The following is a 19,811-nucleotide window of genomic DNA, read 5'->3' as shown; positions in this document are numbered from 1 at the left end:
GACTTCTAGGGCTTGTATTGCACTGAAATATTCTTTTACAGTCTACTTTTCATATATGTATAGGCATGATAGACCCTCTACTTCTATTAAAATAAAATTTGTTGCGGGGCTAGTTGGTGCATAGTCAAGTATAAGACGGTGGCGCAAAAAGGGACAAGGACGAAACAGGAAGAAGAGACGTATACAAGCGCACTAAGACGGTGGCGCAAAAAGGGACAAGGACGAAACAGGAAGAAGAGACGTATACAAGCGCACTTAAGACGGTGGCGCAAAAAGGGACAAGGACGAAACAGGAAGAAGAGACGTATACAAGCGCACTAAGACGGTGGCGCAAAAAGGGACAAGGACGAAACAGGAAGAAGAGACGTATACAAGCGCACTAAGACGGTGGCGCAAAAAGGGACAAGGACGAAACAGGAAGAAGAGACGTATACAAGCGCACTAAGACGGTGGCGCAAAAAGGGACAAGGACGAAACAGGAAGAAGAGACGTATACAAGCGCACTAAAGACGGTGGCGCAAAAAGGGACAAGGACGAAACAGGAAGAAGAGACGTATACAAGCGCACTAAGACGGTGGCGCAAAAAGGGACAAGGACGAAACAGGAAGAAGAGACGTATACAAGCGCACTTAAGACGGTGGCGCAAAAAGGGACAAGGACGAAACAGGAAGAAGAGACGTATACAAGCGCACTTAAGACGGTGGCGCAAAAAGGGACAAGGACGAAACAGGAAGAAGAGACGTATACAAGCGCACTTAAGACGGTGGCGCAAAAAAGGGACAAGGACGAAACAGGAAGAAGAGACGTATACAAGCGCACTTAAGACGGTGGCGCAAAAAGGGACAAGGACGAAACAGGAAGAAGAGACGTATACAAGCGCACTTAAGACGGTGGCGCAAAAAGGGACAAGGACGAAACAGGAAGAAGAGACGTATACAAGCGCACTAAGACGGTGGCGCAAAAAGGGACAAGGACGAAACAGGAAGAAGAGACGTATACAAGCGCACTAAGACGGTGGCGCAAAAAGGGACAAGGACGAAACAGGAAGAAGAGACGTATACAAGCGCACTAAGACGGTGGCGCATAAAGGGACAAGGACGAAACAGGAAGAAGAGACGTATACAAGCGCACTAAGACGGTGGCGCAAAAAGGGACAAGGACGAAACAGGAAGAAGAGACGTATACAAGCGCACTAAGACGGTGGCGCAAAAAGGGACAAGGACGAAACAGGAAGAAGAGACGTATACAAGCGCACTTAAGACGGTGGCGCAAAAAGGGACAAGGGCGAAACAGGAAGAAGAGACGTATACAAGCGCACTAAGACGGTGGCGCAAAAAGGGACAAGGACGAAACAGGAAGAAGAGACGTATACAAGCGCACTAAGACGGTGGCGCAAAAAGGGACAAGGACGAAACAGGAAGAAGAGACGTATACAAGCGCACTAAGACGGTGGCGCAAAAAGGGACAAGGACGAAACAGGAAGAAGAGACGTTATACAAGCGCACTAAGACGGTGGCGCAAAAAGGGACAAGGACGAAACAGGAAGAAGAGACGTATACAAGCGCACTAAGACGGTGGCGCCAAAAAGGGACAAGGACGAAACAGGAAGAAGAGACGTATACAAGCGCACTAAGACGGTGGCGCAAAAAAGGGACAAGGACAAACAGAGAAGAGAGACGTATACAAGCGCACTAAGACGGTGGCGCAAAAAGGGACAAGGACGAAACAGGAAGAAGAGACGTATACAAGCGCACTAAGACGGTGGCGCAAAAAGGGACAAGGACGAAAAAGGAAGAAGAGACTGTATACAAGCGCACTAAGACGGTAGGCGCAAAATAGGGACAAGGACGAAACAGGAAAAAGACGTATACAAGCGCACTTAAGACGGTGGCGCAAAAAGGGACAAGGACGAAACAGGAAGAAGAGACGTATACAAGCGCACTTAAGACTGTGGCGCAAAAAGGACAAGGACGAAACAGGAAGAAGAGACGTATACAAGCGCACTTAAGACGGTGGCGCAAAAAGGGACAATGACGAAACAGGAAGAAGAGACGTATACAAGCGCACTAAGACGGTGGCGCAAAAAAGGGACAAGGACGAAACAGGAAGAAGAGACGTATACAAGCGCACTAAGACGGTGGCGCAAAAAGGGACAAGGACGAACAGGAAGAAGAGACGTATACAAGCGCACTTGAGACGGTGGCGCAAAAAGGGACAAGGACGAAACAGGAAGAAGAGACGTATACAAGCGCACTAAGACGGTGGCGCAAAAAGGGACAAGGACGAAACAGGAAGAAGAGACGTATACAAGCGCACTTAAGACGGTGGCGCAAAAAGGGACAAGGACGAAACAGGAAGAAGAGACGTATACAAGCGCACTTAAGACGGTGGCGCAAAAAGGGACAAGGACGAAACAGGAAGAAGAGACGTATACAAGCGCACTAAGACGGTGGCGCAAAAAGGGACAAGGACGAAACAGGAAGAAGAGACGTATACAAGCGCACTAAGACGGGTGGCGCAAAAAGGGACAAGGACGAAACAGGAAGAAGAGACGTATACAAGCGCACTAAGACGGTGGCGCAAAAAGGGACAAGGACGAAACAGGAAGAAGAGACGTATACAAGCGCACTTAAGACGGTGGCGCAAAAAGGGACAAGGACGAAACAGGAAGAAGAGACGTATACAAGCGCACGTATATTTGTGCGCTTGTATACGTCTCTTCTTCCTGTTTCGTCCTTGTCCCTTTTTGCGCCACCGTCTTATACTTATCTCTACTTCTATCTTTCACTGAAAACTACAAATTGTTGGGTGACTGTGTCATGGCCCCTTTAACTGGGTTTATGGTTTCCTTGGCTTGATTGTCCACTGACCTCACGTGGTTGTAAATAACGAAACACCTATTACTTCTCATTTGCCACCCTTAAAAGAGCCATTAAAACACTTCTCGAAAATGACATTTAAAAAGTTCACCAACGATTTACGATACTGCGCAATGCAAGTGAGCGCAGCTGTTCGGGTGTTTTGGCTTCACGATACAGTGAAACCTCGGTGATACGAATCTCACAGGACCAACAAAAATATTCGTATCATCCGAAATTCGTATCACCAGAAAGCATGGAAAATTAGCATGCAACAAAAGAAAGCCAGCCTACATCTTCATTTATTGTTTTTCAGGGCCGCAGCAACGTCAGAAAGAACCGTGAATGATTGTCAAGTTTTTAGATGTCGGCAATCATATCAGCACTCGTAAATATACGAGCCGTACGGGCGTATTTGATTATTGAACCACGTGCGTTGTGATCCGCGACACCAGTAGCCCCTTCCAAATTTTAGTATGTTTTTTTCGTGACATCGAAGTACTGCAGCGAAAGTAACGAAAGAAGCACTTTGACGCAATGGATCAAGGCCACAAAGTTACAGAACCACGGTCCTGTGTTATGATTTTATTATCGCGTATGTTTTGGGAATGTTTTTTGGGAGATTTACGGCCGTGCCCGCACAGTGCGACCTCAACAGTCGTGCATGTTGACATTGTGACACCTGACTTCTTCGTCAAGACCGTCCTCGCCTTCTTTCGGTCCTCGTCCACCTTTCATAGGATGGTTGATGCACGAGGCAGGCACGTGCAAACACAGTACAACGACAGCAGCCCGCATTGACGCGTTATGAAAAAAAAAATCATGGCGCTAATGTCATCTGTAATCTAAATGCGAAGACACACGGAGGCACATAAGTGCCTCAGAGATTCGCGCACACAATCTCGGAGGCCATGACGCGTCTCTGAAGGTTTATTCAGCCCTTAAGAAAAGTGTTTTTCTTACACCGTGATTCTGACAATTTTGCGGTGCGGCGCGCATGCCCACGCTTGCGTTCCCGCACTCGCACGTGCTTGGCGCGTCTTCCGCGACAGCGCGGACAGCACCTCTTCGTATCTGGGCGGTTGCGCACGTTCGTATCAAACGTCGCTGGGTGAAAATCTGTTCGCAACAACCGTACTCTATTACATTGCAGGCCAATGTGCCTTGGCTGGGAGCAACTAAAAATTCGTATCACCCTGAAATTCGTATGAACTGTGATCGTATCACCAAGGTTTCACTGTATACAAGGCAAAGAATTTGCCTCGTATATCGTGAAATCCAGCTATAGACATACGAGTGCCAATAGACTGCTCACTCGGATGCGCCAACAGCATGAACTGCATGTACGGGCAGTTTAACGCTGCACTCTAAAAACAACTTTTGTAGACTATTCCACTGCAAACATGCAAGCAAATATAGGCTAGCCAGGAGCCTAACACAGCTCTCCTAGACCGCCAAGGTGGTCTAGTGGTTATGGTGCTCGACTGCTGCCCCGAAGGTTGCAAGATCGAATCCCGGCCACGGTGGCCGCATTTTCGACGGAGGCGAAAATGCTTGAAGCCCGCGTACTTAGAGTTAGGTGCACGTTAAAGAACACCAGGTGGTCGAAATTTCTGGAGCCCTCCACTACAACTTCCCTCATAATCATATCGCAGTTTTGGGACGTTAAACCCCAAAAATTATTATTATATTATTAGCTCTCACTGTAATATTAGTAGGTAATGAAAAACCCCTGTTGTCTGCAGATTCATCTGTCAACATTACAAGCTGGGCCAGAAAATGGGATGGTGCTGCCATCTGCAGACACACATACAAAGTAAGCAAAGTAAGCAACACTCGGAGGAGCAGCAAGAACATTGCGACGGGCAATGACAGCAGTTCAATTATGACGCACAGACCTGTTTATTGAGGATAAAACATGCAGACACTCTTTTCTCTTCGCAACTGCGGTGAGTAAATCTGGCAAGCGTTAATACCACATGCTTAACTACTAAAAAGCAGACAGCTAGGCTCACTAGGAGATATCACATAGTATCTGTTGGACAAAATACATTTTGTAAGTTGTCGAGATTGACATGCAAGCACCTATGTCATAGCGCTGCAATTCTAAGATGGTGATTTAACACATTTACATAGATAGGAAGAGAAAGAAAAGGCACAGCACAACTCTTTTCTTTTAACAATGTACTACAACAGGAGACAGAAGTTTGAGACACAAGCTCAATAGCAAATGCAATATAACATAACGGGTACCTGTGTAGGTCACAGAAACTACAGCTACAGGCTGGAGCATTTAATTAGAGGCTGTGTTTTCAGGCCAAGCAAGAACTTTTTCCCAAATAACATACTCGGGAAATCTTGTCGCTGAGAGTATCTGAGTTAGAATCGTCACCTTAGAAATGGAACAACAAAAAGTCTGAAAGTGCCATGACCATGAACGTTGCACTGGTTTGACCAATGAGGGTTAACCAAACGTAAAGACAGAAGAAAGAGTGGTAAGTTCAATGCAGCGTACTTTACCTTCTCGAACACTTGACTCAAGTATTCAGTAACGGGCATGGAAAAGAATGTCTCGATGGCAAGGCATGATGAAGCACTCTGTGGAATCATGTTGTGTATTGCCATAATGGTTGTTGAAACACCAAAGATGAGAACTATAGGCAGCTTCTCTAGGTATTTGCTGAAAAAGAAGTGGGTATGCATTAAAAAAAGGGGGGTTTCAAACTTCACAGATGCTTACAGTGGTCAACAGATATCTTGGCTACAAAGTATAACATTTTCAAAATAGTCGCGCTGTTCCTATTGACACTTTACTTTACGTCTACATTGTGCTCCCCTTTGCATAAGTGGTAAAGTAATTCGTACCATTACTACATTATGGTGTAAAAGAAAACCATTACTGCGCAGAACACAACAGACTGGCATGCAGGCAGTAACAATGAAAAAAATGTTCCACAAACTGTTCCCACAAATGTGCACATTAAAGGGACCGACAACTGGCCAGAACGGATGATTAGATCCTGGTGGAAATGAAAAGGCCGTGAATTATAGTGACAGATTCCAGAATACTTTTCGCGATCTGAGTAGGATTTATATTTTTAAATCGCGTTTAAAAGTAACAAAAACCGGTATGTCGCGCAGCCTAGCGCGAACGCCATGAACCAGACGTATGCAGTCTTAAGCATTTTGTTGTACGTAGTCTAATGCTTTTACACGCACCAGAACGAGGGCTGAAAATTTGAATATGTATGTTATTATCAATTCTCGTTTGTTTCTAAGGTAAAAGAAGTAAAGCATGAGATGCGGCGCTCCTTTCGTGGCTTCCAGTGGAACGGAGGCTGCGGCGTCTGGCGGCGTTTCCCGCGTAGCTCGACTCTCGTCTGCTCTCGTCGTATCGGACTTTCGAAGAGTAGCACGCGAGTTTGCGCTGCTGCTCGCAAAATGCCACCAACTTACTGTTCTGTGGAGGATTGCTACCACTTCATGAACAGCACACTGCTGGTGTATCCTACCACTTGTTTCGTTTTCGAAGGCTTAGCTTGGCTTGGCTTGACTAAAATGTGATAAAGCGGCCTGTGTACGGCCAAATTACTTCTATAAGAAGCCCCCAAAAAAACGCTATAACTATTGTAAAATAATTTAATAGGCTAGAAAGCAGTAGTCGCGGCACCGCAGGCTTTGCAAACGTAACATTGCCTTTTCATACTTAGGGCATAACTTGTCACCACTGCCGGCGTATAATCGCTATCGCGCTCACCTCTCACTGTTTGCAGCATGTGATATTAAGACTGCATAATCGCTGCAGATCGAAAAACTCTGATTACAAATGTTTTACGGCGTTCTCCGCGTTACCACTCCGTGATTAGAAGCTCTGACCGGTAAGCTTCCCATGGCACTCAAGAAAACGGGTACCACAAAAATTGGTTGTCGGTCCCTTTAAGATATCGCTTCAGAATCGCAACATAACTGAAAGCCATGTTTTAAGGTGCAGTTACTGTTGGTGAGACCCCTGGTATGTGCAATGTAACAGAAAAAAACATTCCAACAGGAATGTCCCAGTGCCATCTGGTTCAATGTGCAGTCAGATTAGTCCTTTGTTTTTCACAGCAATGATGTGCAACACGAATCCCTAGAATGGCTTAGTGTTTTCGTGCATCGCGACTCATTTTAAATTTTTTTTCAGAGCTTTCAAACAGTGCCCACAGGTGGACACAAACGAGAAAATTGACTGCAAAGTCGGAAAAATTGACATTTTTAAACCTCTCAGCCCTTCCGTTTTCCAATTTTACTGCTACTGCTCAATGCAAAACATCTTCTAAAGCTAAATTTTGAACAGACGGCACGAAATGGCCCCACAGTAGGGATACTGGGAGATCAGTTTATGAAAGCAGGAATCAGTGCTTCAGCATGCTGCACACATCGTAAAGGCAACAAATTAATTGAGGCTAAAGTGTTCAAAAATATCTATAGCACCATTTTTACCGAGTGCATGGGCTTACAAGTGAAACAATTATGTGGATGCCAACCATAACTAACACTGCTGTGAGAACTATGTACCAGCTCCCACTATGTGACGTCATAATTATTGGTTAATTGTAGTCAACCACTGATAATACAAATGCTGATTATGTGGCTTTTCACCGTGAAAGAATATGCACTTTTGAGAAAATTGATTTATTTTCCTACAGAAGTTCCCAATGCCAATTCTTCACTCCACCGTGTCATTTTTGTATGCAAGAGGTTAGTTGGTGCTTTTTTTGGTATGGCCTTTCAATCAAAGCCCAGCTAAGCATGGGCTTTAAAAAAACTTCCATGTTTTTTCCCACATTCAGCAGCACGCAATGTTACTGCTTGTTAAGGGCTGTTTTCCCATGACACTCCATGTAAAATCATGGCTATGCTTGTACATGGTCATGTGACACTCCCTCCCAATCAAAAAGCAGGAAACATTACCTGCAAATCAGTATGAAATCTTGCAAGGCTGAAACCTTGAATCCTTCAAAGTCTTCGAGTATGACAACAATTGGATCCTCTTTATGAATTCCACGAGCGCTTTTCTTCTGCCGCTTGGATGGTGACCCTGGAGTCTGACATTGGGAACAAAGTTTTTCAAAAAAACTGTCCACGCAACACGACTCGCTCAGTAGCAACCTACCTTAATCACTACTGAATCATGCCATTCTGCTAGCATGGACATTGTACACAGGCTCCTCTTGACTTCGACATCTTCAGATCCAGACAACTGAGTACAACAAAGCATTACGTCATACTTGGTAACACTACCACATGCAAGTGCCATTATGTTGACACACACAAAAAAGAATGACTGAAGAACTTTGTTTTGCTCTGCCGATACAAATTTGACTGAAACCTATTACAAATGCATCCTACATATATATACACGCAGCACCGTTATGAAAGGGAACACCTAATGTGTAAACAGGTAATAATTATTTTAGATGTGTGAACTCCCATTTCACTTACAAAGTAGCTGTCCTAAAGGAGATCATCACCTCATACCAGTTTGATTTCAATGCAGAAATTAGTTAAAAATCATGCAACTTGCACACTGGTCCTCAGTGTGCACAGTGAATAACTTCGTATTATCAATGATTTAGCACTGCAATGCAAAAGAAAGGTCTAGACCTCACAATTACTATCAGCGTGTGCTATCATCGCACGCTTTGTATTGTGCATTTTTGAAGTGGCATTTCATTGCATTTCAACATTAAATTAAACACATTACCAGTACATTGAATCAGAAGCATCAGTCAGTGGAGAAAGTAATGGTGCACCCCCCCCCCCACCCAGGGGTGCTTAGCTCAAAAACTCCAACAGCCGATAAGGGTATATGGAGTTGCATTTTCGATGTAGATGTAGAATACACTGCTAGAATGAACCTTGACAAAATACACTTCCAAATTTTCACTTCACTCAATGCATAGTTCTGCTTCCACCCCCACCCACTCTCGGTGCAAATGGAAAACCTACGACTTGGCTTTGAGTCAGTCAAAGTACCTGCATGATGTCCGTGACGACTTTTTGTATCATAGTGGCAATGGAATTGCAATCCTTTGCATGTAGCCTAGCGACCATCTGAGTCACGGATGAGTGCAACTTCGTCGCCAGAAGGTTGAAGACGGCAGTGTGGTCAGACATGTTGACACCTGGGCATGCGAGAGAGTTGGAATGCCAGCCTGATCAATGTCAACCATAGGGATGAACAAGGGCTTCTGAATACCAAAATGGAGAGTGATCGGTCACACATTGAGCAGCACAAGCTGAAAGATGATGTACAACAACACAATGAGGTATATTGTATTATGTCTTCATCTCTGTGTTTTTCCCTGCACCACTCAATATGAAGTTCCCACACTAAAAAAACCTAAATTTCTACCACATTGACATTTGCTATTTCATAAAACCAGACTCACTATTTTTGCTGTGTGGAGTTTGATGATTCGTACTTCTAATTTAAGCATAGGGGGAAAACTTATAAAATTCTTTTTTTAAAAGCAGTGGTAGCATTTCTGTCAGCTGGAGGGAATTTTCACTTATGGATAGCTTGGGAAATCAACTACTAATATGCAAAAATGAGTTGTCAATTAATGTTAGATACCACGTAAATGCAAAGGAGTTATTTAAGGTATTACACGTACACTTCCTTCCCTTGCCGGGGCCAAGAAAAATCTTTCAAGTAGGTTTATGCAAGAATCTTTTCCCGTCATTTCCTCTCGAGTTCTCATGCTGCTCCTTGACAATCAGTGCCGATCAATGATTGTGAACGCCACATGCATGCATGAGCATTCTTTCTTCAAGTTTTATACAACAGTTATATGTGTGTAATCTATAGTGCTAAGCAGGCAAGTCTATGGTTTCTATGCGCTGAAGTTGCATATTTGAGGAGTGTAGGATCAATAACAACAGCTTGGTTTACACTGTAGTTATCACTTCAATATTTTGTGGTCCTGCAATTAATTATATTTATAAGTAGCTTGTTCTATACATGACTTTTCAGGTGAGAACTAAAACTGAAAAAATGGCTGCGACTTAGCCCGGTTAGGCACGGTTATGCAAGCGAAAGCATGTTTGCTTGGTTATGCTTGTTTACCTTCATCGCCGAAGCACAGTTTGCTAACCGAACGATATGGCTAGTCGAACGCTCCGTACTGCATGCACTCACTACCATGGTTTAATCCATCTCCAAAGTCGTCGCCACAAGAAGCGCCGAGTCCCAAAACCACCAACAGACGCTCGTGTGCTCCTCTGCTAGCGGATGCGCGCACTCGCTGCGTTTTCAGCTCGGACGCTGAGAAAGGGTATTCAGAGGGGTAGACAGACGAGCCGACTAAAGCGTTCACTGTAGGCTCGTGCACAACTGCTACCCCACAACTAAATTTCGCACGGCTTGTCACGGGGTATCCGTTCTTCACTTCAAGGCCACGTGGAGATACACATCGAGACTCACGCGACTAGGCTAGTAAAGCTTTCGCTTTAAATGTAGGGCAGCAGGAAGCACTTAGAGAGCTGTTCATGTCGAGCCCACAAGCTGCAGAAGTGTAAGCAGAAACGCCAGCTGCAGTCTTTACAGGTATGGGTGAGCCAGCAATACATGCATAGTAAGTATTGAAAGACGCATGACAACCAGGCCAGACAAAGCTAGTAGACCCATTTATTCTGCAGACAATGCCCAGGCTCAAAAGCGAACATGAAGAACAGGGAGGATGATTGCCATATAGAAATAGGAATGATGAAGTACATTAAAAGTGGTTACAGTATAATAGACATTGACAGCACATACCCATCATGAGGGCTGCTACAGGTATATCCAGTCTCTGCGATGCCTCAGTCAGAGCCGGATTACGTGATTGAACAAATGACATCACATTGTTGAGAACATCAGTGTGTGCCTCTGCCTGGCACCTCTGTGAAAAAGAGTGAACAATAAGAACCGTATGCTCAGCTCAATGTAGGAAAGAGCAAAAGAATCACCGCCGAAGAACTCTGCGCAGATGGTTAACCAGTGAAGCTGAGATGTGTGGCCGCGGTGTTTATCCCGAGCTGGGATCTATCCTAGCATCTTCGGTTGTTGTATCTTTTGACTTCTCTATCACCATATTTAGGAGATTGGGTGCCGCAAACTTTGCATTTGGTGATGTTAGCTTAAAGGATATTAAGGATACCTCAAGAATTTTACATCGGGTATCATGGCTAGCTATATGTGCTGACAAAACCTGAAGAGAAACTGGTGCAAGTACGGAGACCCTACGAGGTAGCATATGCTAGCACTGCTTCTTTATTATAGTTTATGCACACTCACGAACCGCCACATTTTCCTAGCCCTTTAGCCATATACTAGCTATGTACAGCTTCATTGTAAAACAAAGTTAACTTCAAACCAAGCGTGACATGGAATCAGAGAATGAACAGTGAACTTCTGAAGAGTTCTGATGATAACCGGCTTGTTTCTTCCCAGAATATTTCATATAAATTATCATCAAAGTTTTGTGGGAAAGTGCAGCTCTTCCAGCTGCTTTTTTTTTTTTTCAAGCCATAATGATGCGTTAACCATAATGTTGCACGTTTAATGCAGAATCAGTAAACTATAAGGCTTGCACGAAAAAAAAAAAAGAGAGAGAGAAGTACGAGCCAAGACAAGGCTGAACCGACTCTTGCTCTTACCAGCACTTCATTCTCCAGGTACGCCCAGGTGTCCCGAAATATTGTGTACCTACGACCAATTTCCTGTTCCGTGGATCGCACAGACTTGTTCGGTTTCGTTTTCCGTGGTAACGAAACGAAGCACGCCTGTAGAGCCAAACATAAGAAGGCAATCAAACATCGGCAAGGTTGAGCAGTGAAAATGAAATATTATAATAATGCCAGACGTTACCGCACGTCTTGAGGCTGTCTCGACATGAAACGGACACCAGAAACACACTACGATGTGAAACGGAGGACAGAGAAAAGAGAGAGACAGGCAGAGAAGAGAAAGCGGAGGTCCTAAACATCAAAGAAAATCACAGATGATCTAATCTCATCACGAACTTACTTGCGATATGCTCTTCAGCTCCTCCATTGCAACGCTCCGTAAAATGTGATGTGTTTCACGCAAGATCTAAATGTAAATCACAGAAAATATCAAAGGCTAAGGCAAAAAACAGTGCCGGAAAGCGCCAAAAACAAAACGCGCCACTTCCGAAACATGCGGGCTTTGTTGATGAACTTGGCTCGGCTCGGCCAGTCATTGTAGTCATGTGGCTACCACTGATCTCCACTGGGTGGAGATCATTGAAGACAAAATATTTTAAAGCATGCTAGAATTTACCTAATGCACTTGTGTAATATTTTCAGTTTTTAAACCAACGTGCTTAATGAACGCTCAAAATTACGCCTCAAGCAACATTTTTTTTTAATTAAAGATCTCAAAGGCTTTGTTTTTACTTGCAGTGCAGAGAAATGTCGTCATAGCCGCCATGTTTACAATTTTGCCAATCTCTATTTGGTCTGGCAACCTCGCGTACGCCGTGTTGGTTTTTGAGGAGACCCCGTCGCTGTCTCTTTTCTCCGGTCAACATGACTGGGTTTTCGCGGAAGGTTCGTGGCGCTCCGTGCTTTTCGCTTCGCGGCGACTTAAATATTTGTTAGTGGCAGAATTATCTTGCTTTAACTAATTCCTTACTGTGTGATGTTTCCGAACTGTGCGTTATTTTACCTGCATTCATTTTAAACTCTTATATTTCTTGCTGGATTCTTTTCACGTGGCGAGAACTGACGTGTGCCCTCGTTTCAAGTGTGCCAAGTATACCTTAATTTGTCTCCGGAACGAAGCAGAAAGAGCTCACTAACCCTTTAGTCAGTTCAGCTTTAACGTTAATCTCATTGGCCTTATTTTTTGCGGTTGTTAATGTCAAGTTGTAGCCACATGTCGTGTTAGGCCTATTCACGCCGGTATGTCGGCGTGAGCGTTCGAACCACCTCGCGGCATTCGTGCACGCATTGATTTTGGTGTTCGGTGAGCTTAATCGTTGGCTACGTTGCATGAACACGAGACAGGAATCTGTATTCTAACGTGGCGAGCTTTTCGGTGTGTCATATCGCTGACTCTGGCGTCTTTTTCTCTTGCCTTGCAGCCCATCATCATAGACGGCCAAGGCCACTTACTTGGCCGTCTCTCAGCGTTAGTAGCGAAGACACTGCTTCATGGTGAGCAACCTTTCACTTACGGTTGACATGCCCGCAGTACGTTAACATGATGATAATTTCACATCCACGTGTATGAAAAATCGATGTGATTATACCCTTACCATGCATCACCATCTGAATTCTTTCACGGCTGTCGATTGCTCAGGCGTCGGTCGTTGCTTTGCGATAACTTTCTTGTTTGCCCTCTGTACAGGCCAGCGGGTGGTGGTCGTGCGATGCGAGGGGATCTGCATATCCGGGAGCTTCTTCAGGAATAAGCGTAAGTCTGGTCATACGTGGGCACATCTCGAGATAAGCGCTGCGCACGTGCTTGTGAACTAGGGGTAGCTCACTGCTGTTACGCTAAGATATGCTCTTGCATGTGAAAAGGCGCTTGGAGGTGTTTTAGAGGGTAGTTCATTGGTTCCAGACCTCTTGGCTATAACAGTGCCAGGAGTTGTTAGGTGCAGACAATATTAGTTGAAACAACGGGAACTGTAACCGTAGCAGGCCTGTGCCCTCAAGCAGCCTTTTTGCGAATGAACAGTAGCTTTCCTGGATTTCACATGACGGAAAGTTTCTCAGCGTGCGACTATGAAAACATGACGCATTAACGGCAATTCGCAATACTACATACTACCTGCTTTGAATGAAGGAAAGATGATTCTTAAGGGCTCGTTTTCTTTGTTAGACACAATATTAATGAGAACTAACAGACAATAACGCCAAGGAAAGTATAGGGGGTGTTATGTGTAGTATTTAGAATATAAATGTGAAGAAAGCAAAGTGGACGAAAAGATAACTTGCCGCCGGCAGGGACCGCCGGCAGTTCTCATTAATACTACCTGCTTGGCAGTAGCAGACTTTTCGGCCGATAATCACTATCCAGCACTCTTTGGGCTTAACGCATGCCTGTCATGCTGTCTAGTTTCACGCTTTGAAAACTTCTGGACGTGCTAGGGGTTGCCACGACTTTTATTCACTTCTTGCTTCCCCTCCAGTATGTAGTGTGTTCAAACGTTAGGGCGCAACTTAGTGTTCCAGTGGTGGGCACTTGTCTGCTGCTGCTGCATTGTCACTTGTGGCATGGTGGCTTCATCTGCCTTGTGCAGTACTCGCAGATCGCAACGCGAAAATTTAGGGCTAAGTAACGCACATACTTTTTTTTTTTCGCGGTCTTCAATTTGTGTCATATTGTCATAATTTTGGCATTCTCATCGGAGCCAACATTGCCGTTAACAGCCAAATTTGAGCGAGAAAAAGCGGCTATCACAAGCAACTGCTCGTAGCAGTCCTTATGCTAAAAAACTGACACTTCTGCGAGTATTGTTCTCAAACTGGTAACATAATGTGCGCTTCCACATTGAAGACAGAGCTTCCATTTGCCTTCACTCTAGTCGCTGGTTATTCTACCACTTCATGAAAAGTCGTCGGCCAGTATTTTAGGGGACACAGACTGTTTCATTGATGTCCGTAGTTCGAAGCACTTGTTACGTGCCAAGCAAATGTTTCAAGAACTCATTTCAATAGTGCACATATTCTGCATAGCCTGCCAGCTGTCCAAGAGGCAGTTTGATGTCACATACTTTATCCTCACTCTGCTGACAGACAGTGCCACAGTTTCTTGCCTAAAACTCGGCTGCACAGCGAGAAAATGAACCAGCGGCGTCATGACGTGACATTTTGTCATGCACTGGGGTAGGCATGCGGGCGGTGGAACTTCTGACTAACTACATTGCTTCCTGCTATTGAGTTTGGATACAATGTCCAAAGGCATGGCTTTTGAGATAGGTGGCTGTTAGTACTAGGGGGTACTCTAGCTATATTTCTCATTCGGTGCCAGCACAGAATCAAATAGACATGTTAAGCTTGCATTTTATTTCATGGTAAAATGCACTGCCAAGCTATTGTGTGTGTGTGTGGTTGAGTTTTGTGACAAAACTACTGAAGTGCTTTGTCATAGGGTTATTACTGGAATGTTCCACTGGATGGGCATTAGGTGTTCGTTTATGTTAGTTACTAAGATGCTGGCGATATTTAAGTTTTAGACATAAGTATTAATCTCTTCGTGTGACCCAAATTGTTTGTCTTTAGTGTCCCATTAATGTCAGTTTGAACAATATGGCATTCTAAGTGGTGTATAAGTATCGAATAAATGAGTGCATTACAGTGACTCTTTTGCTCCTTGAGCACATGTAACTCCCCTCATGCAGTGGCCACAAACTGCAAGAACTGGTTCAGCTATGGTGTAAGGGTGACCTGTACCTCTGGAGAGTTGGAGCCTAGGTGCAGAGAAACTTGGTTGTTGAAAGTTCAGCTGCAGCTTTCTGCCATGCCATGAAGCCACATGGTAGTTCTGTGAAACACTGTTGAAGAGATGGGCACATTTAAGTGGCCTGCACAGGCATCTGCTTTTGCACGCGTTGCAGACTTAGGTCCTGGTGCACAGAACTATTCAGACAAAATAAGAGTAAAGGTTGGAGGATTCTCTAGCTTGCACTTACGTGCTGTGTTGTTGCACTTGTACCACCATTAGTGAGTTCACACGTGTGCTATTCTTTTGCTGCCACGCCATGCACAGTGAAGTACCTGGACTTTCTGCGCAAGCGGTGCAATGTGAACCCAAAGCGAGGGCCCTACCACTTTAGGGCACCCAGCAAGATCCTGTGGCGGACTGTGCGTGGCATGCTGCCACACAAGACGAAGCGTGGCTCCCTTGCCCTGGACCGCCTGAAGGTCTTTGAGGGCGTGCCACCGCCGTACCACCGCATGAAGCGCATGGTAGTGCCGTCGGCGCTGCGTGTGCTCCGGCTCAACCCAAGGCGCAGGGTACGATACTTTGTTGCTTTATTCGATAAGTGCACTTGCTGGCCCGAAGTTCTAGATTCATGCTTAGCTGGTTCTGTGAATTCTCAGCCGCAATAGAAATTCTGCTTTTTCATGCAGACTGATTTTGGATATGTTAATGTGTTTTAGTAGCTGCTGCAGTTATCCAGTGTGTCATACACAGTGGCCAAAGATAATGCTTTTTGTGTGCAATCTTTTTTTATAAGTTTCTGCAAAAAACACCTTGCCAAACACTCGCTGTTCATGGGTATTGGGATCACCAAAGAAAAGTGCTCTCAATCTGATTTTTTGTCACTCGAAACGTAATCTTGCATTTTCACAAGTACTACCGTGGGATATTGCAACTGGCACTCCGCATTATTTGAGGAACGTGCAAGCCAAATATTTTTTATAGTAAAATTCTGTATATATAAGGGTGTGCACACACGGCATGTTGTAAAAATGTAAAAAATTGGTTTAGATGTTTCAGAACTTTGGCCACAATGTAGAGTACATTGTGCAGAACGCATGGTGAAGTTGCTAAAACCCTTCAGCCCAGTAAAATTTGGCCTATCATTTCTCGAGTGGCTGGATTCAGAGTTTTTCCTTGTGGCAAGTGGAGTGTGGCACCAGTGCTGGAGTCTCGCTCAGCATCATGGTAGCAGCAGAGTCGTCATCTGGTGTTACCTCACTTTTTTAAAATTCACTCTTTTTCTGGGACAAATTGACAAGGACTAGCAGACATCGGGCAAAACATAGCATTTCCATCCAGTGGTACTTTGCACTGTGTACTAATGTACAAGGCACACGGATTTTCTTTTATTTGCAACGACGTGGAACCGTCACTTGCAGGGTGCACATTACTAAATTGCGTAGGCTTTGTCATGTTTCAAGTTTGAGGTTGCATTTGTAATTAGTGTCCTATCTTGTGTTTAATCTAAGTGCTTGCCTGTGGCGTGCTTTTGTCTCACCATGCTACAATATATAGATGGCTTGCACTGACGTCACTGAAAGCGCCGTGCTGGAACACCAGCATGTGGGGACGCGATGTTTCCGGTGTTACATTAATGTTATAAAAACACATGCATGTTCTTTCATTATTCACGCACGGATGCGTTCCTGCCACGTCGTTTTCACATAGACACACCTTGTTTGTCATCAAAGCCGCCATTGTGGAGTCCCAGTTCCTTTCAGAAGCTGCATCCATGACGTCACATGCAAGCCATCTATTAGCTGACAAGAGTATAGAAGAACATGTAGCATTCTGTGTACTCATGGAAGCAACAGAAAATTAGTCGAGCCGTCTTTTTTTTTTTTTTTTTTTTTTTTCCCATATTCCGGAAACAAGGAAAGGCTGGTTATGTTTGATGTCTGTTGGGGCTTCGCTTTTCATGAGAATTGTGTTCTGTCGTGATGAGCTTCTATTCCTTACCTACATTGAGCCCCCCTCTGGTGGAGGGCAGTGCAATCAACCTTGGAAGCTGATGTCACATAAGTCTATTGCGGCATTGACAATGTCAGTGGCTTGGTGTAAACTGGCTTTGGGGCTTTCACTTGCAGTACTGCACGCTCGGACGTCTTGGCCACGAAGTTGGCTGGAAGTACCAGAGTGTCATCGAGTCCCTCGAGCTCAAGAGGAAAGCCAAGGCTGCCCTCTACCACAAGGCCAAGAAGTCAGACAGGGTGAGTGTGGAATCTGCTTTGATTTGCGTGTGCGGATTAAGCATCCTCTCCAAGACTGCACAAATATTGAATTTTATGTCCATAACATCTTTGCTTGCCGCTTAGAAGGTTCACCAAATTTATTTGGACCCTGTAATGTTTTACGTGTGTATTCCAAAGCAATGCAGACTGAGTTGAAAAGGGTAGGATGTTGCTTTTTGCATATTGTATGCAAACATAACAAGTGTCCTTACCCTGTAAGGAAACTTGAAGAGTCCCAAATGTTGGCATGTGGTCTCTGTAGAGGATGCTTTAAAACTTTGTTGGATTCCATGATGCTTACATACCTACATTGTTTGATGACCTGATATCAAAACTTTACTGAGAATCCTTAGCCAAAGAAAGCTTTGGCTTGACTTGTGTTAAGCACAGCAGCTGATGTTTTGTTTGTTTTCCTTGCAGAAACTGCTTGCACAGGCCAAGGAGCTCTCTGCTAAGCAGGTGGAACCGATGGCAAAGGTCATCAAGAGCTATGGCTATGCTGTGTAGTACATGTGCAAGAATAAAAAGATTGGGCTATGTGACGTGTTTGAGTATTCATGGTAATGCTGCACCAATTTTCATTTAAAGCAGACTGCAGCCAGTTGATAAATGGCTGTCATTGGGCATGCGTTGAACTTCCTTGGGACACATCTAGTGACCTGGTTTTGGATAGTGTTTGGCTGTGTAATGCACTTTGCCACTGGCAAGTTGCTATTGACTCACATGGTGGATTATGGACACAAGTGAATTTAGGGCTAAGGAATGCATGTGCAGCCGTGGCCACGTCTGTGTGGAGAGCGTGAGCATCCGGCTTTTGCTCTGCGGGGAGATGCCTTGAGGCAGTTTTGGGCTTGACGTGGTCAGCCCACTTACTAGGCCGCGCATGCTCCTGACACCACGTCAGAAACCGAAACTGCCTCGAGGTGTCGTCCTGCAGAGCAAAAACTGGCTGCTCACGCGCTCTATAGACGTGGCTGCGGCTGTACTGCTGTTTCTTCCGTGCTTATCTGTGTAATATCACCTTCAGGTGCAAACTGACGAGTGTGTGCGAATGTCATATTTGCACATGTGAGGTGCTGTATGTTAATTCTGAGAAGCAAAATGAAGTATAATTTCCAAAAATTAATGAGCCTGCAATTAAATATGCTCCAGACTGCTTGTGCATTTTTACATAAAAATAATCATATCTTAGGCACGAAATGCATGTGTAATTTGTTTTTTGTTGTATTCAATTTGAGGAAACGAAAACTTTCAGCGTTTTTGCTGGTGCGCAGCACACGTACGTTGATGCATCCTATGTGCAATGTATCCTGCTCCCTAGGCACTAGTCCAAGGAAGTGGCAAAGGTTTCGCCTCAGGGGTAATATTTGCTTGCATCAGAGCAACTATCGCCTTTAGTGGCTAGGTCAGAATGGCTAGATTCGTAGTGGCATGACGTGGTTGTCACGAGAAATTGCACGCACCCGATGTATGTGGTCGGGGGCGTACGTGCCGTGATTTTTAACCATACTTTATGTATGTTTGTGTGTGCATGTATATATACGCAAGCAAAATTAAAAATTTTCCGGGGGGGGGGGGGGGGGGGGGGCCTTGAACCCCATCCTGGTAATGGTTAGTTTTGGCGTCTCATTAGGCGAAAATTGCGTAAAAAGCCGTGTATTCCTTCTACAGTGGGGTCGCGCAACAAGGCTGTGTGCTCAATAAAGGCATTTGCTCAATCTCCCTGTATTCGTGGGGGTGGGGGGGGGGGGTGTATGTATGATGTTCTGAGTAGGGCAGGGCAAGTGTGGCCCCTTATACTGACTTCATGCCCTGTTCGTGATACACGAGAAATTTGATGTGTTCGACGGTACCTCTATAGAGGAATTTCCTAAGAGTGCGTGAGCATTTTCGCGGCCACGTGGGCGAAGACGCAGTGCCGAGTGGTATCTAACATAGACTCTATGGGTAGCTAAAGTCCTTAGCGGTAGCGCCCGTGGTGTGACGTATATAGTGTGCAACTGCGGTGTATTAAATCGCCGATTTTTTGGATGCGGTCCGTCAATAGAATTGCATTCGAACCTTATCGTTCGTTATTCGACTTGTTACAACCGTTATTGGACCTTGTCAACCTCGCCGAACTTGACACGACCGCACACGTGCCCACGTCTCTAGCACCTTATCATCATGTTATCATTGGCTGTTGAAATCGGACGCGTACCATGTCGTCAATACCAGAAAATTGCAAACATGTCGAGC

At 44.8% G+C, this 19,811-nt stretch overlaps 2 protein-coding genes across 2 annotated transcripts in view; one reads left to right on the top strand and one right to left on the bottom strand.

Annotated features, from left to right (window-relative positions):
• LOC119396238 (origin recognition complex subunit 3) overlaps window positions 1-12,083 on the bottom strand; it is a 31,550-nt gene extending 19,467 nt beyond the window's left edge. The window contains exons 1-7 of the mRNA XM_037663362.2: window positions 11,911-12,083; window positions 11,541-11,666; window positions 10,660-10,783; window positions 8,877-9,025; window positions 8,014-8,100; window positions 7,812-7,945; window positions 5,379-5,538 (exon numbers count right to left, since the gene is read on the bottom strand). Coding sequence (XP_037519290.1) covers window positions 5,379-5,538; window positions 7,812-7,945; window positions 8,014-8,100; window positions 8,877-9,025; window positions 10,660-10,783; window positions 11,541-11,666; window positions 11,911-11,937 — 807 coding nt within the window. The 5' untranslated portion in view covers window positions 11,938-12,083. The remainder of the gene's footprint in view (window positions 1-5,378; window positions 5,539-7,811; window positions 7,946-8,013; window positions 8,101-8,876; window positions 9,026-10,659; window positions 10,784-11,540; window positions 11,667-11,910) is intronic.
• A 259-nt stretch (window positions 12,084-12,342) lies between these two features.
• Window positions 12,343-18,108, top strand: LOC119396237 (60S ribosomal protein L13a). Its single transcript, XM_037663361.2, has 6 exons — window positions 12,343-12,455; window positions 12,992-13,064; window positions 13,258-13,323; window positions 15,625-15,872; window positions 17,430-17,552; window positions 17,994-18,108. Exons 1-6 carry the CDS (start codon window positions 12,435-12,437, stop codon window positions 18,078-18,080), a joined length of 618 nt encoding a protein of 205 aa, XP_037519289.1. The 5' UTR covers window positions 12,343-12,434; the 3' UTR covers window positions 18,081-18,108.
• Window positions 18,109-19,811: the final 1,703 nt, after the last annotated feature.

This window comes from Rhipicephalus sanguineus, chromosome 6 (genome assembly GCF_013339695.2).
Source record: "Rhipicephalus sanguineus isolate Rsan-2018 chromosome 6, BIME_Rsan_1.4, whole genome shotgun sequence".
NCBI lineage: Eukaryota > Metazoa > Arthropoda > Arachnida > Ixodida > Ixodidae > Rhipicephalus > Rhipicephalus sanguineus.
The sequence above is the reverse complement of the archived record's forward strand: the minus strand, read 5'-3'. Positions and strand labels throughout refer to the sequence as shown.

What these genes read in the sequence shown, in the direction of transcription:
- LOC119396237 (XM_037663361.2), top strand. Translation starts at nt 12,435, where the DNA reads ATGACTGGGTTTTCGCGGAAG. An exon ending in TGACTGGGTTTTCGCGGAAG is followed by an intron (nt 12,456 to 12,991) that starts GTTCGTGGCGCT and finishes CTTGCCTTGCAG; the next exon opens with CCCATCATCATAGACGGCCA. An exon ending in GAGCTTCTTCAGGAATAAGC is followed by an intron (nt 13,324 to 15,624) that starts GTAAGTCTGGTC and finishes CGCCATGCACAG; the next exon opens with TGAAGTACCTGGACTTTCTG.